At 40.3% G+C, this 17864-nt stretch overlaps 1 protein-coding gene across 1 annotated transcript in view; it reads left to right on the top strand.

The window, feature by feature from the left end:
* Positions 1 to 599: 599 nt before the first annotated feature.
* Positions 600 to 17864, top strand: part of WDR43 (WD repeat domain 43) — a 49887-nt gene continuing 32622 nt past the window's right edge. The window contains 4 exon segments of the mRNA XM_032652672.1: positions 600 to 618; positions 621 to 823; positions 7596 to 7733; positions 11689 to 11810. Coding sequence (XP_032508563.1) covers positions 600 to 618; positions 621 to 823; positions 7596 to 7733; positions 11689 to 11810 — 482 coding nt within the window.

Here is a 17864-nt window from a genome sequence, read left to right on the forward strand (position 1 = left end):
TATGGCTTTCCTGCTGGTCAGTAAGCTGTGTGTGGGCTGAACAGTACCTGCCATTTCTTGAATCAGAATGCATAGATTTGGTGAAATGTTACGGAGACCTTAAAAAAACTGTCTATTTGGTGCAGTAACATGGGATAAATCTTGACGAAAGAAGAGGGAATAGCCTCTCCCACCGTTACTTTCACACTGGTATGATTGAATAAATTGTTGTTATGTGAACACATGATTACAGCCTGTAAGTGGATAAGGAAAAATGGAAACAGTTGTCACAATCACGGAATTATAAGTGAACATTTCTTTCAAACATTTCGTTCAATCACGTTATTTAAATTAAAAAAAAACAACCCCAAAACTTTCTTTCTTTCTTTCTTAAAGGAAGGAGTCTTGTCAAGCCCCTCCACACGTCCCCAGAACAAGTTAGTACTGAGCCCACTGGGCCACCGTCCACAGGTAGGCCGTCCAACGCTCGCTTGCGTCGCGAAGAGCCACTCCCTCTGCTCCTTGCACTCCCTCCGCCCCACTTCCCCCTCCAGGCCCCGCCCCGTGCCGGTGCGCCTGCGCACGGGCGAACACGTGGCTGCCGCGGAGCCAGAGCAGCAATGGCGGCGGGTGGCGGAGGTGTTGCGGACCCCTTCTCCCCGCGGGGATCCCCTGCGCCTTCTCCCCGCAAAGCCAGGCCTATTTCGCTTTAGCGTCTACAGACGGTCACCTGAGAGTGTGGGAGACAGCCAGCAACCGGCTGCACCAGGAGTACGTGCCTTCCGCCCACCTCAGCGGTACCTGCACCTGCCTGGCCTGGGCGCCAGCGCGGCTGCAGGCCAAGGTAAAGCGAGCTGGATGGCGCGGGGCGGGTGGCCGCTCAGGCTCAGCCTCAGCGCTTCGCGGCCCGGCGGCGCGCGATCCGGCATTGCGCGTGGCCCTCCGAGGCCCGAGGCGAGGAGGCACAGAGCGCGGTGGAGGCGCGCTGGGCCCACACCGTCAGCCCCGTGCGTGGCCTGTCCTGAGGGCAACGAGAGAGGGCGCGGCCAGATCCGACGGGTAGCGGACCGGAGCCCTCCTGGCGGGCTCCATGTGGTCTGGGCCCAGCCGTCGCGGGGGCCGCCATGTTCTCCGAGGCCCCGGGTCCCCCAGGAGCGGCTACCAGGCCTGGCTCTCCTGCTTGCGCTTTTCAGAGCTCTGGCTTTTGACAGAACCCCACGTTGGGGCTGTATTGTTGTTCTCCGACCCCTACCCAGCTCATCGGCCTTCCGCTGGGCAGTTAGAATGAACAAGTCTATTTCCTTGCTTCCGGACACCCCCCTCCACCCCCCACTCTTGGGGGCCGGCTCACCACGTGTTCTCTTCCACGTCTAGGATGTGACTATTTGAAAGTGTTGACTTTTCCCAGACTCGTTTTCACTGTAAGCCATCTGAAGTTTTTTTAGCCATTTTAAAGTTTTAACATCTGCTCGGCTCCCCCTTTGTACATTCCCTTTTCCCCAAGTCTGAAGTCTGCATTAGGATATGGAGGTAAAGTGAAGTTGTAGTTTAACTTAACGAACGTGAGTCCAGGTGGAGTTTCTCTTACACGGGGCACTGCTGAGTTAGGGAAGGCTTCTCACTCTTAGGGATTCAATGAAAGATGTCATTCACTGTGGAGTCACTTGGCTACATCAGCACTATTTCACACGCACGTGGGAACTGCGTGTATAAGGTAGCCAACCCGAATCAGTGCAGTGTGATTTGGAAGCATCAGGTATTGAGTTGTGTGGTATTTAGCTGACACTGTGTGTAAACCTTAAAAAGTTAGTATTTAAGCATATACACACAAAAAAAGAAAAAAAACAGTGTTTAGTATAGATCTTAACTCCACCTGACTATCCTAGGAAACTTTCTGCTAACTTTTTAGGTTGAAAGTAGGGATACATCTAACTTGTTATACTTTGGATGAGTATGTTTAGGTGTTTTTCGGATCTTAAGCTTGATTTTCATAGTTTTTGGATGAAGTGACTCCTGTTGATCATTAAAGAGACCTTATCAGGGCCCTTAAGTCAAACACAAAACTAGGACTTTAAAAAAAATCAGTTGTCATTAAGATGACAGCACTCTGCATATTTCTCCTTTTCAAATTCCTGTGTTTGTATTTTAACGGTCTTGTAAAGTGTTAATAATTCTAATGGTGAGAGGAAATGTGGAGCAGTGGTTAGATGCATGGACCCAAACTATACTTCCTCGCTTTGAACCCAGGCTTGGCTTCATCGTAGGAATTGTGCCTCTAAATGGGAATAATAGTACTCACCTCATAGAGTGGTTGTGAAGGTGAACATACTTAATGATGCATAAAGCATTGAGAGTAGTTCTTGGTATGTAAATGCTGCAAGTGTTAATTGTTGTTATTACCTCTCATTTGCATGGTTAGTCCTGCAAGGTAGATAAAGACTAACTTTTTGCTTTGTTCGCGAAGAAGAAACTGAGGCTTTGGAAAGTTAAGCAACTTGCGAAAAACCAAAAATGGAACCAGGACTAGAATGCAGGTATTTAGAGCCCAACTCTCTATTATCTGGAACAAATCATTCATATTAGGCTGGCAGATATTTGTCACCCACTTGATATTCTCTTGACTTTCAATCATATTGTATGTGTCAGGAGTAAAACTTTTGCCTGGTCTTAAATTTCCTGTTAAAAGTCAGTTTTGGATTATTTATAGCAGTCTGATACAATAGAAAAATACCTAGATTTGGTTTCATACCCAGGACTCAAACTTGTTTTGTCACCTTGAGCAAGTCACTTTACTTTTGGAGGCCTCCTTGAAAAAGAGTTGGACTACATTAAAAAAAGTTCTTACAGGTTTCAGTGTCCTTTTACTTGTATGCTCTCACTTTAGTCACCTGACTCTGTGAAATGCCCTGTAATTGTTACATTTTTAAAAACTGAGAATCAGAACTAAGAAAGTTTAAATGACTTCTCCAAAGCCTTATTAACCAATGAAGTAGCTGTAGCCACTAGAGTCAAAGTACTTTGACTCCTGGTCCAGTGCTCTTACTGTAACCTTAGATCTTGAGTCACAGAATTGAGAGGATGTGATTTTTAAAGATAGCGGTTGCTACAAATCACTCTTCATTTTCTACCTTTGCTCCCAGGTCCCTGGGTTATGATCCTTGCCACTGAAGTTTTAAGATGCTCTCTTAAGCCCTTATTTTACATGTAAATCAGTTTGTAGGAGTATTCTGCATCTGGTTCAGTAACTGGCAGTTTGCCACCCAAGGACAGAGTTTGGTGACATTACTCTTATCAGTGGAGAAAAATGAGTTGGTGCTGGGTTTCTTGGGTAACAGGAGCTAAAGCAGTGGTTCATAAATTTTTATAAAAATTAGATTGCTTCTTGGTCACAAAATGATTATAATTCTTTGCATTTATGTCACAGTAGTTTTTAGAAGATTTTTGTGTATATCATATAGCTGAGCATTTTATTTGGGTGATGGAGCCTGGGGGGAAGAGGACCTCAGATGATGATGAGAAAAGTGCAAGGAGATGGATTGATGGACTATGCATGGATGCTGTTTTTAGAGTTCCTCAGGTTTATGTGTGTAAACTGAGGCTGAGATGGTAAATGATATGCCAGAGGCACACAGTAAGTGGCTGAGCTACCCAGGAACTGACCCTGCTATTCATTGTTCCTTTAAGATCCAAACTTTTCAATTTTTCCTTCTCTAACTGCTGTAGAGCCCTGAAGAAACAGACTGGCTACCACAATAAATGCATTTATGTTACTTTGCTGTCACTGTAGTTAAAATGACCCCATATGGCTTAGTGCTTATTAAGGAGGCACATGGCATTTCAGGCATTAGACAGGCAAGCACAGCAGCATTAAGGATGGTTCTAGGAAAAATCTGAGCATCCCCAGTCCTAACCCTTAGGGATGCAGCACAATCCAGTTGTGTTCCTGTATAATGCTCTGTCTTAAGGTCTCTCCAGTGTTTAAACTTCAAAAGCCTATGGTTTGCCTAATAAATCTTATTGGCAGAAATAGAAGTTCCTGTGTATTAGAATTTGTTTTTGATGTACATACTGTATGTAATTACATGTAATATGCACACATTTTGTTCATTGTTACCTATGAAACTTAGACATTTGCCAGAGTAAGTGACATTTAAGATAGGCCAAGAAATGGCATAGGAGACTAATTGCAGAGTGAAACTTGAAACTTTGCCATAATTTTCAGTGACTAGAGGTCAGTATTTTTCAAAATAGGTTTTGAACCATTAGTGGATTGTGAAATAGATTTAGTGGGTTGTGACAGCATTACAATGATGAAGTAGACAATATTAGAGTGTATTTTGCATGGTAAAGGATAAGTTTTTTGGTGAAACTTGTTTCAGCTATATACATGTTTTTATGAGTGTGTGTATTGGCTTTCCATGTAAACTCTTCTTACTCTGGGTTCTTAGTCTAAAAAGTCAGGGCTTAATTGATCAAAATCAGACTTCTCATCACCTGGATGTGCTTTTTCCTCTGTCTTCACTTCATTGTACCATGCCTTGCTTTTATAAATCATGCACATTTAGACTCACTCAGCCTTCTGATTGCTTTCTAGATCAAATACTGCTTTCTTGAGACTGCTGTTGGTATTTATTGCTTAGCTCGGTCAGCCCTTCACACTGGAAAAGACTATTTAGTCTAAGTAATAGACCGAATCCTTTTGGTCTTCGTTCCTGGTACTTTCTGGAACTCAGATTTTCTTTTTTTTGTTTGTTTTTGTTCTTTTTTTCGGTCACGCCACGAGGCTTGTGGGGTCTTTGTTCCCTGACCAGGGATCGAACCTGGGGCCCTGCAGTGAAAGCGCCAGAGTCCTAACCACTTGACCTCCAGGGAATTCCCTGGAACTCAGATTTTCTGATTACAGATATATGAACTAAATTTTTAGCCTACCCTATCCATTCACTTTATATGTTTACACATGTAATTAATGTGCACATGACATGAAACAAAGCAGTATGACTAAGTCATTAAAGAAGAAATACAGACAATTCAGATATACTGTGTCTGAAAGAAGAGGTTTTTGTGGAGAGATCATATTTTGAGGTGGACCTTGAAGCAAGGATCGATTTTAACCAAATTGATAATTGAGGCGGATAGAAAAAGGCCCCTCCCAAAGAGGAAAAGCAAATGGGAAAAGTGTATTCGTGATTAGGGAGTACCAATGTAAGGATGGAATTGGAATAAGACTGGAAAAGGTGGTTTGGAGGCAAATTGTGGATGCTTTGAATGCCAAACAGTTTTGTTTTTGTTTTTGTTTTTTTGGGGTTACGCGGGTCTCCCACTGCTGTGGCCTCTCCCGTGGCGGAGCACAGGCTCCAGACACGCAGGCTCAGTGGCCATGGCTCATGGGCCCAGCCGCTCCGCAGAATGTGGGATCCTCCCGGACCGGGGCACGAACTCGCGTCCCCTGCATCGGCAGGTGGACTCTCAACCACTGCGCCACCAGGGAAGCCCTACCAAACAGTTGTTTTGATTTACTCTTCTCTGGGGAGTCATTGAAATTTTTGATCACAGAAATAACAGGTTCTGACAGAAAATGCCAACAAAAGTCTGTCATAATCTATAATCATCAGTACCACTAAACTCTTGGTTTCAGAAATATTTAGTAATGGGGTAATAGTTAAAATATTAGATTTCACTAAAATGCACATTGGTTATATAAACTTCTTATCTGGTTGATGCACATCCTGCTGAATGGGAAGTTATTTTTAAAAAGATCATCCAACTCGGAGAAAACATACATGAGTCATTAGTTCTTTGAGGTTAATTAATTGGATTATTATTTAGATTTAGACCAGTGATCCTCAAAATTGAGCATAGATTCTGTGATACTCCTACCACTAGCCTCTGCTTCTCCTAAAAATAGAGATTTTGCTGATAGGGAAATCAGGTTTTTGAATATGTTAACATTTAATTTCTAAAATTTCTTTGTGCTTTTTAATGCAAATTCACATCTGCAGAAAAACATATACATATTTGGACCAGCCTATGTTTCATACGTTAGAAACCTCATTGTAGATAATTTTAATTTGATTTGGGGAAAACCAAGAATAGAAGAAATGCTTTCTAGAATCTTTCAGAGGAGAGGTTTCTGATGAGGTAGTAGTATATATTCCTCTATATAATTTCCTCTATTGTCCTTGCCTGAAATAGGTGTTTATGTCCATAACCTTATGCAGAAACCACATTTGCCCTCTGGAATCATTCAGAGGTGGCTTTAGAAATTCACGTAACTGAAGGTGGGGCCTAGGACATTTCCTGACGAAGAATGTTACTGAGGGGACCATCAGACGTTTTTATACTTTGGCTATTAATTGTGACCTCCCTTTTGAGTTTATTAATGTGGATACATTTCTCAGGACTTGCAAAATGTTCATTATTTTTTCTGTATTTAAAGTTACCTTATTTTTTGTTAAATCTTTTAACTTTTTGTTGACTTAGAGCGTCCAATGAATCAAATTCTTCAAATGTAACATCTCTAGAGGATAACTAAGAGAAAAAAAATGGAAAATGCCTTACAAATTTGCTCCTTGATTTTCTTTATGCACTGGTAACATCGTAGTTTTCATTGGTGGTTTTCTGGGTTGGGCAGATTTTATGTATCCTGGGCTGCTTTTTTGTGCTGTGGAGCAAAGATCTTCCACTATGGAGAAAATGTTCTCTTTTCTGTAATATTGGTCTCTTTTACACTAAAAGAATGGATTTCTCAGAACTTCTTTATGCTAAAACATAGGCTAGCAAGCTTTAATTTTAAAAAATTAAAAACATGTGGAAGAAAAATTTCAAAATTATAAATTATTATTCAGCATTATAAACTCTAAAGTAGTACTCTAAAGTTGTGATCAATTGGTTGTCTTTCTGATGGATAGATGAGCTGTTCATTTTTTGAATTAAATCAAAGAAGTCTTGGGCTGTTTGACACTAGATTGAAACTTGTGCCTCTTAAGTCATTAGAATCACAAAGACAACATGGAACTTTCATACTGACCCTTAAAGAGTCACTGGAACAACTTCTTTAGTGTGTGCTTTGCACTGCTATACGAGTTACAACCATTTTTTGACTCTTAAGTGAGGTAATTGTATGTTTATAAATATAAAAGCATTTGAGTCCCTTTTCCTGAAAATGAATCCACAATGCAAGGAAAGATTTTGGGGGAGGTGGGGAGGGGGAAAGCATTGGTTGCTTGTGTATGGATCTGTAATCTCTTTGCTTCGGAGTGGAGGCTTCACTTGTGTTGGGAATGGTTGGTTTCCGAGAAGTGGAAGCAGCATTGAGGCTGTTCGGACTTGTTAAGAGTAGAATACTACCAAGAGCATACTCAGTTATCCTGTTTGCCTTCCTTTCAGAGAGGTAGGAGATGGGGACAGAGTATTATGAGTTCTTTCCATTGGAGTAATTATTTTCTAAGTAGTGAGAAAGAAATCATCTGAGAGCAAATCACATCTCCACTTTAAAAAAAAATTTCTTAGAAGCAGTCACATTCATTTGTGGGCTAGTGGGCATTTGCATTTTTGCATTAATGATGTTTCAGTGTTTGAAATAATAAAGTAAAAATTGTTTTTTCTTTTTTTTCCAGGAAGGTCCACAGAGGAAAAAAAGGAAATCAGAAGCTATAGGGACAAGTAACCAGGTTGACTTGTTGGCTCTTGGTACAGCAGTTGGTAGTATTTTATTATACAGTACAGTAAAAGGAGAATTACACAGTAAATTGATAGTAAGTATGTGTGTGTGTGTGTGTGTGTGTGTATTATATATAAGAGCGATGACAGGAAACTGATTATTAGAGACTTATTAAAAACAAAGCAGCTCAGGATATGCTATAGGATCTGCAGTATGGGGGCATTTTTCTGCCCTTTCCATATTTAAAATTTTGAACAGTAATATTTGTTAAAGCTGTGATAGGTAACTTAGTCATTATTATAGGTCAGGATATGAAGAGTGTGAAGAACTATTGACTAGGCTTAAAATAAGAAAGGGTAGAAAGAATTCTGAGTATCACAGACAGCAGCTGCAGAAGGAGCGCACCACCTCCAGGGCTAGGGAACGAGGGAGGTGGTGGAATTATTGCTGAAACTCAGACCTTTGAGAAGCAGGTATTGCTCTCTGTGCTGATGTCTCTTGAGGGAGAGTGGCCCCATAGACTTAGGGTCCAGACCTCTGAGGAGGGGGTTTTAGCTGACTGCTGGTGTCTCTGGTTCTCCAGGTGTTGAAAAAACTGCATATTGGGTTCAGCTGCTGCCAAAAGGATTGCCCCTGCTGGGGTGAAGAAATGTTGGGATGATGCAAACTGGGAGACAGGAAGGAACACCTCCGTTGTTCCTCCTCCAGCCTTGTCTCCCTTCTGCACTCTTATTGGGGGAGCCTACTAACGATCCAGCTGGCAAAGCAGAAATGGGGTTTGCAGAGTCCCAGCCCCAGCGTCCAGAGCAGAGAAGTGAGGGCTTGGTGCTGCTAGACAGTAACTTAACTGGCATAATGTATTTCAGACAGTGTCTACTACAGTATGTTTTTGGTGTTCACTTAACTCCTGTCTGTATATAGGAATGCTTTCTGTATATATGAATAAAAGAATGTTTTCTCTTTAAAGTAACATCTATCCATAGACAATTTGGAACTACCTGAAGTTGAAAAGGGAAAACAATTATACCTAAGTTTATCACCGAGAGAACCTCTTTTGATAGATTGCATATTTCTTTGCTTTATGCATATGTTTAAAAAATACAGTTGGGTTCTGTCTATCTATTTTGTATTCTGATATTTTCTTTTAAATTACAACATGAGTAATTTTCATACTTGTCGAGAACTAGTTATAAACATTTTCAGTGACTGCATAAAATCCTGTAAATGGGGTGGTCCATTGGTGGTTTAACTCTTACTGACCATTTAGGTAGTTTCCGATTTTTTTGTTACAAAACTCTTTTCTTATTATACGGGTTCTCAGAATTACTAACCTGTAATTAATGGGTCAAAGGTGTGAGTGTTAAGCCTTTTTATACATAGTATAACAATTTTCTGAAAGCTTTTCTAATTTGTACTGTATCAGCAGTGGAAGGACGGTACGTGTATTTCAGTAGTGTTTTTGCCATCGTTGATTATTCCATTAAAACAGCAGTAAGGCTAACAAAAAAAAACCCAGCTAATTTGATAGGTGAAAATTTTTATCTGATTTTATATCTGCATTTAAAAATATATCACTTGTTGGGACTTACCTGGTGGTGCAGTGGTTAAGAATCCGCCTGCCAATGCAGGGGACACGGCTTCGAGCCCTGGTCCGGGAAGATCCCACATGCCGTGGAGCAACTAAGCCTGTGCACCACAACTACTGAGCCTGCCCTCTGGAGCCCGTGAGCCACAACTACTGAGCCCACATGCCACAACTACTGAAGCCCACGTGCCTAGAGCCCATGCTCTGCAACAAGAGAAGCCACCGCAGTGAGAAGCCCGCGCACAGCAACGAAGAGTAGCCCCCGCTCGCCGGAACTAGAGAAAGCCCGCGCACAGCAATGAAGACCTAACGCAGCCAAAAAAAAATAAAGAAATTTATTTAAAAAATAAAAATATATCACTTGTTTTTATATTAAAGATTATAAAAATAATATACAACTGAAAAAAATTTAAAGCATTCAGAGGTATATGTAAAGGAAATCTCCCTTTATTCCTCCTTCCTCCAAGTTGAATGTAGTCCTCGTGGGCTTTTACCCCACTATAGTTTGGGTCTCATCCTTTGATTTGGTCAGTTTTCTGTGGTCAGTAGGTACCTAGTATCTGGTGCACTGTGATAGCTGCTTTACTCAGTTACTGTGGCTGCAGACATGATGCTGATGGAGCCTAGAACTCCTTTTTAGATCAATTTGATACCTCCCAGGATTATATATAAATCTTTAACAGGGAATGAGTTTATTAGAAAGGAACCAAGAGGGTCAGGGCAAGGAGTGTTGGGATGACGTGGTGAGGTAGAAAGGGCCCAGGCTTTGGAACTAGTCTATCCTGAGGTTGAATCCTGCTAGTTATATGATCAAGGATAAGTAATATAACTTCTCATCTCTTCAGTATTATATAACCTACGTTGCATGACTTTGAGATTTAGACATAATTATATATTGAAAGTGCCTAGTGTAGTGCCTGGCATGTAATTGGTATTGAGTAAATGTTTGTTGAATGAGTAACTAATGAATGAGTGGACACTTGCTAGATTGCTTTCCAAAAAGGTACGCTAGCACCTAGCAACGTATGATAGTGCCCTGTAATCTTACCAGGGTGGATATTATAATGCTAAACAAATTGGTAGATGAACAGACTAAAAATGTCACTTTGTTTTGCTTTGTATCTCTTGAATTACTATTAAAAATTTTCTTACTGAATTCTTTCTATGGAATTTATCTGTTCATATCCTTTGTTCAGTTCTTTGTGTGTGTGGCTATAATGTAGGACTTAGTTCTTTGAGTAGATAGCTCGTAGGAAGGAAGGGAAGTAACTGAACTTAGCATTTAAAAATATTTTTCTTTTGGATTTCCCTGGTGGTGCAGTGGTTAAGAATCCGCCTGCCAATGCAGGGGACACGGGTTCGAGCGCTAGTCCGGGAAGATCCCACGTGCCACGGAGCAGCTAAGCCCGTGTGCCACAACTACGGAACCTGTGTTCTAGAGCTTGCGAGCCACAACTACTGAGCCGTGCACCACAACTACTGAAAGCCTACACTCCTAGATCCCATGCTCCGCAACAAGAGAAGCTGCTGCAATGAGAAGCCCGCGTGCCGCAACGGAGAGTAGACCCTGCTCACCACAACTAGAGAAAGCCCACGCACAGCAACAAAGACCCAACGCAGCCAAAAAATAAATATTTTTGAAAAATATTTTTCTTTTGAGATGGGACTAATCTGTATGATGGAAGTAGTGATTTTGAGTTTTAACTTTTATGCTTAGATGTGTACACAGTGGTGACTGATTGTATGTATATTTAATGTGAATTCAGATGGAAAGAATGAAAACAATAATTGCTCACAGTGTAGGTGATTTAGTACCTTAATTCTGCTGGATGAGCTTGTCCTGGAATGTGTGGGAGACTTGAATTTGCTCTTTCCCAGTTGATTTCTCCATTCCTGTGTGCCTCTGAGTGAGCCAGCATGTTGCTGTGCCGAGTGTGTTTAAAGTTTCATATGGTATGAGCTGCAACACACGGAAACATTTAGTGTTTCCCTGAAGGAACATTGATTTCTAAAGTTGAGAGATAGTTTTGGTATAAAGGGATTTTCAAGGATAGTTTTAACTAGACATGCTTTTAAACCCTTTAAGATTTGACTTTATTAGTTCACTCAAGTGTCCCAAACTTTTTGCCACTGTACATGAAGCATTTTATCATGCTTAGTGCTGGCATTCCTGTCAAAAGCAGGTGGCATTTAGGACTAGTGTCCTTTGACTTATGATGTGGAAGTATGTTTTTCCAGCAGAGGAGAAGGGAAAGTTAACATTTGATAAAGTTATAGAAGATTTATCTCATTTTTGATATTGGAAATGGATAGATGCATTTTAGTTAGGTTAATGGGTAGGCTGTTTTAGTTAGGTTAAGGCCTAACATTTTAGTTAAGTGTTTAGTAATGATTCTAGGGTGCATATTGTCGTAACAGATGAGCTTTATTTTTTTTTTCTTTTAATTTTTTAAAAAATCTGCAGAGTGGTGGACATGACAACAAAGTCAACTGCATACAGTGGCATCAAGACAATGGCTGTTTGTATAGTTGTTCAGATGACAAACATATTGTGGAATGGAACACACAGACGTGCAAAGTAAAGTGGTGAGTAACATTGATGGTTCTGGGGTAACTTGGTTCCTGTTTGGGAATGCATTAGAGTTTGACAAATCAAGGCTATATTCCTGATGTAAGTAAAGTTTGATATTGGACACAGTGGGGAATGTAGACACTAGTAAGGTTACACAGACTGTTCTCAAGGAACATTTAATCAAATTGGACACGGAAGATTTTAACAGAAAAGTTAAATAATGGTACAAGAGTAAAATAACTGCACAAGGGGTGCCATAAGGTAGCAAGTAATTATTGGTCAAATGATTAGGATAGTGTTGGGAAGGCCTGGTGGAAGAGAAGGGTTTTCAACTGGGTCTTCTAGGAGAGGTAAGATTTGGAAAGAAGAGGGTGGGAGGATCCTTTTGAGGGTGGGGATGTGGCAGGAACAAAGGCTAGGCGAAAGGGAAGTTAAAGATTTACTTGGAACCCAGTAGAGGCATTTAGAGGAGGCCCATATTAGGGAATAATGGTTGGTGGAGGATATGAGCCAAAGTAGCTTATAAGAGAGTCTGGCCTTAAGTGTCATAGATAAAAATCTCAGACAGCTCTTCTAGTTCAAGCACCTAATCCTGTGATTGACTGCATAGTAGATGCTCAGTGAATGTGGACAGTTGAATGTGGTTGAACTTATGTGGATGAGGACCCTAAGGAGGATAATGTTGCCCATGGTCTTACAGCTAATAAGTGGCAGGGGAGTTCTAATCTTGCTGTCTTGAATTCTGGCACAGTGTTTTTCTACTGTAGTCAAACTTCTTTTGTGGAGTTTTAGATTCTGTTTGGCAAGCATGAGACACTGAAGGTCAATGTCTTGGGAACAGAGTAACCAAAATAATGCTCTAGGAAGAAAATTTGCTAGCACTGTGTAAAATATATGGGAAGGAGCTAGTGCACAGGCAGAGAAGCTAGATCCTGGGTGGTGGTTGTAATAGTCCGGGTGTAGGATGGTAAGAGTGGGAAGAAAGAATGGAAAAGGTACCAACCAAGAAGAATCTTGGGTAGGATTGGGGGAGGGGGTGCTATTGAGTGAAGAAAGGGGTTAAATAAAATGTAACTAAGTTTACAGCTTTCTGAACTTACTAGGTGTCTAGTGGTGCAGTTAATAGAAACTCAGAAGAGGGAAGTGGTTTTAGTTTTTAAGCAAATTGAATTTGAAGTAATACATGAAAGGCAAGACCCAGCAGAAGGGGTGGTGATAGAGGCTTAGAATTTTAAGGAGGGTTTGGGGCTGGAGGGGCAGAGAATAATCATTTGCCTAGAGGTTCAGTAAGTTCATTCCATTTACCTGCGGTGGTAGTTTCCATACTCATAGTTGTAAAGAGACGCCTCCGTGGCATGTGGGATCCTCCCGGACTGGGGCACAAACCCCTGTCCCCTGCATCGGCAGGTGGATTCTCAACCACTGTGCCACCAGGGAAGCCCGCAGCTGTACTTTTTAAATGCTGTCTGGATGAGAGTTCACCAAGTCACATTCTTCACATAGGGACTAATAATGTTCAAGGCACCGTTCAACATATTATACACAGTATTGTATTTGTAACACTGCGAGGTGGTCTCCATCCCTGTTTTACAGTTAAGAAATAGGTTGAATCACAGCCTGAGCTTTCATCCAAACTGTGCTGTCTCATACAATATTTTGTTTCCAGTTTCATTCTTGGCATTCTTAGGCTATAGGTAACTGAGTTTATTTTCCATTTTAGGTATTATCTGTTGATTTCCTACTATAGAAGATGAGGATTTAGTTCTTAGCCTCTACCTTTTTCTGTTCCCATTTTCTCGATATTGTAATGTCACACTTTGATTAAGCAGTATTCATTGTTCACATTATGCCTAATTAAATATTGTTACAGATGAGACTTGGACTGTACTGTTTATATTCTGGCACAAAATTTTGCTTTTCTTGGGGTTTATAATTGCTTTATTGTTCATTTGCTTAGTTTTGTATATACCTGTCGTTAGTTCAGTCTCATTCCTGCAACAGTGTAAATCTCATTTATTTTCAGACACATCAGTTAATCAATCAGTTATTTAATCTTTGGAGGCTTCCCTCCAGTTTCATTTATTTCTTGGAGGACTTCTCTGCCTTCTTCCAGTGATTATCCTGAGATTTCCTTTCATCATCTTGAAAATTCTCTTGCCAGATGGAGCCTCTGTTTCCTGGATCCCATTTTTCTCTTTGTTGGTTTATTCCTTCTTTTTGGTGACACACACAAATTGGTAGCTTCCTGGAAGACAAGCAAAATCTCAATAATTTGCCATCCATGTCTACCAGTGTCTTTATTCTATCCTCACAGCTGATTGATAATTTGAAGATACAGACTTTTGGGTTGGAACTAATTCCCCTCAGGATTTTTTTTTTAATTAATTAATTATTTATTTATTTTTGGCTGCGTTGGGTCTTTGTTGCTGCGCGCGGGCTTTCTCTAGTTGGCGGCGAGCAGGTGGTTACTCTTCGTTGCGGTGCGCGGGCTTCTCATTGCAGTGCCTTCTCTTGTTGCGGAGCATGGGCTCTAGGCGCTTGGGCTTCAGTAGTTGTGGCTCACGGGCTCTAGAGCGCAGGCTCAGTAGTTGTGGTGCATGGGCTTAGTTGTCCTCTGCATGTGTGATCTTCCCAGACCAGAGCTCGAACCCGTGTCCCCTGCATCGGCAGGTGGATTCTTAACCACTGCGCCACCAGGGAAGCCCTCCCCTCAGGATTTTGAAGCATTGGTTCGTTGGCTTTTTGGCTTTCATTGTTCATTATTTTTATATTTTAAAATATCCTGTGCTTTTTTTTCTTCAGTCAGTGAATTATGTTGGCACTTGAGGGACCTTTTAGCCTGGGAATTCATGTCCTGCGTTCTTCTCATACTGTGTATTTGATAATTTCATTCCTTCTCTTTTCTTTGATCTTTCTCTTATACTACATACTGTTATTTAGGTGTTATATCTCCTGGACTAATCCTTTTGGTCTCTTACCTTATTTTCATTTTCTCTTTTGTCTTTTTCTTCTGTTACCTGGGAAATTGCTTCAATTTTACCTTCTAAATCTTGTATTGAATTTTTAAGTTTCTCTAAATTTTTAACTTCTGGGAGCTGTTTTTCGTTCTTTGAGTATTTCTTTTTTGTTGTGTCATGTTTCTGTCATGTGTATAATATTTTCTAACTCTCTGAAGATATTATAGGATTTAAACTTTTTTACTTTTCGTCATCTCCCTCTTGAGAATGTGTTTTGATTTTTGTTTGATTTTGGTTTCTTTCATGTTAAAGGCATTCTTCAAGTGACTGGAGATCTCGGCTGCCTGTTGGTTTTCGAAAATGAAACATTGAAAAGCTGATTGGAAAGCCATTGTGGGTGTGTGGCTCAGTTGCTGGGCTTCATTTGTAGAGTGATTGGGAGGCCTTCAGTATCAGGATGTGTAGGTCATTCCTCTGGAACCTGTCACATTTCCCAGAGACGAATCTTCTGATCTAGTGCTTTTCAAGCTTTAATGTGCACATATGTTGTGTGTGCTTACAGATCTGATTTAGTAGGTCTAGGTTGGGGCTTGGGAATTCTAACAAGTTCCGTTTCTGCTGATGGAGGAAGGTTGCACAAGTAACAGGGGACAGGGATGTGGTGGTGTTGGCTCTGTGCTGGCCTTTTCAGTGCTCAGTGGCGAAATAGATTCAGGAAGCTTGTCAGGATGGTGATCATGTCTTTTTTTTAAAAGTGTGTCAATTCAGTGAGTAGATGTTGAATAAGGAGTACAGGTGAGTGTTGAAGCTCTGGGAATTGGTGAGAAATTGTCAAGAATGTTAGGGACCAATGAGGGTAAAGGAAAAGTTTTCATACATTATTGCATTTCCTTGATTATTGGTGAGGTTGGGTGTTTTCATGTTTATTGACAGTTGTGTTTCTTCTATGAATTGCTTGTTTATATATCCTTTGTCTATTTTTATTTTGAGTTTTTTTTTAAACTCAAGGAGTTTTTTCTAGAATACAAAGAGCTATTTATGTATTCTGAGTATTCTTTGCCTATATATATTTTCCTCTTTTTTAATAGGTCTTTATTGGAGTATAATTACTTCACAATACTGTGTTAGTTTCTGTTGCACAACAAAGCGAATCAGCCATATACATACACATGGCCCCATATCCCCTCCCTCTTGAGCCTCCCTCCCATCCTCCCTATCCCACCCCTCTAGGTCATCACAAAGCACCAAGCCGATCTCCCTGTGCTATACTGCTGCTTCCCACCAGCCAACTATTTTACATTCGGTAGTGTATGTATGTTGATGCTACTCTCACTTCGCCCCAGCTTCACCCTCCTACCCCATGTCCTGAAGTCCATTTTCTATGTCTCATCTCTTTATTCCTTCCCTGCAACTAGGTTCATCAGTACAACTTTTTTTTAGATTCCATATATATGTGTTAGCATACGGTATTTGTTTTTCTCTTTCTGACTTACTTCACTCTGTATGAGAGACTCTAGGTCCATCCACCTCACTACAAATAACTCAATTTCGTTTCTTTTTATGGCTGAGTCTTTACCCATTCATCTGTCGATGGACATTTAGGTTGGTTCTATGTCCTAGCTATGGTAAATAGTGCTGCAGTGAACATTGTGGTACATGTCTCTTTTTGAGTTATGGTTTTCTCAGGGTATATGCCCAGTAGTGGGATTGCTGGATCATATGGTAGTTCTATTTTTAGTTTTTTTTTTTTTTTTTTAATTTTTTATTTTTAACATCAAGTTTATTAATTATAAACGTAATACATGCACATGGTAAAAAACAAGTAAAACAGAAGGCTATAGATGAAAACTATTTTTAGTTTTTTAAGAAACCTCCATAGTGTTTTCCATAGTGGTTGTATCAGTTTACATCCCCACCAACAGTGCAGGAGGGTTCCCTTTTCACCACACCCTTTCCAGCATTTATTGTTTCTAGATTTTTTGATAATGGCCATTCTGGCCAGCACGAGGTGATACCTCACTGTAGTTTTGATTTGCATTTCTCTAATAATTAGTGATGTTGAGAATCTTTTCATGCACCTCTTGGCCATCTGTATGTCTTCCTTGGTGAAATGTCTATTTAGGTCTTCTGTCCATTTTTTAACTGGATTGTTTGTGTTTTTGATATTGAGCTCCATGAGCTGTTTGTATATATTGGATATTAATCCCTTGTCCGTTGTTTCATTTGCATATATTTTCTCCATTCTGAGGGTTGTCTTTTTGTCTTGTTCATGGTTTCTGTTACTGTGCAAAAGCTTTAATTAAGTCCCATTTGTTTATTTTTGTTTTTATTTCCATTACTCTAGGAGGTTGGTCAAAAAAGAACTTGCTGTGGTTCACGTCAGAGTGTTTTTCCTATGTTTTCCTCTAAGAGTTTTATAGTGTCTGGTCTTACATTTAAGTCTTTAATCCATTTGGAGTTTATTTTTGTGTATTGTGTTAGGTAGTGTTCTGATTTCATTCTTTTACATGTAGCTGTCTAGTTTTCCCAGCACCGCTTATTGAAGAGGCTGTCTTTTCTCCATTGTGTGTTCTTACCTCCTTCGTTGTAAATTAGGTGCCCATATGTGCATGGTTTTATCTCTAGGCATTTTGTCTTGTACCATTGACCTATATTTCTGTTTTTGTGCCAGTACCATACTGTTTTGATTACTGTAGCTTTGTGGTGTAGTTTGAAGTTGGGGAGGCTCATTCCTCCAACTCCATTTTTCTTTCTCAAGATTGCTTTGGCTATTCAGGGTCTTTTGTGTTTCCATACAAATTGTAAAATTTTTTGTTCTAATTCTGTGAAGAATGCCATTGGTAGTTTGATAGGGATTGCACTGAATATGTAGATTGCTTTGGGTAGTATAGTCATTTTCACAATATTGATTCTTCTAGTCCAAGGACACAGTATATTTCTCCATCTGTTTATGTCATCTTTGATTTCTTTCGTCAGTGTTTTATAGTTTTCGGAGTACAAGTTTTTCGCCTCCTTAGGCAGGTTTATTCCTAGGTATTTTATTCTTTTCGTTGCAGTGGTAAATGGGAGTGTTTCCTTACTTTCTCTTTCTGGTATTTTGTTGTTGGTTTT

This window comes from Phocoena sinus, chromosome 13 (assembly GCF_008692025.1).
Source record: "Phocoena sinus isolate mPhoSin1 chromosome 13, mPhoSin1.pri, whole genome shotgun sequence".
In the NCBI taxonomy this organism is placed as follows: Eukaryota; Metazoa; Chordata; class Mammalia; order Artiodactyla; family Phocoenidae; genus Phocoena; species Phocoena sinus.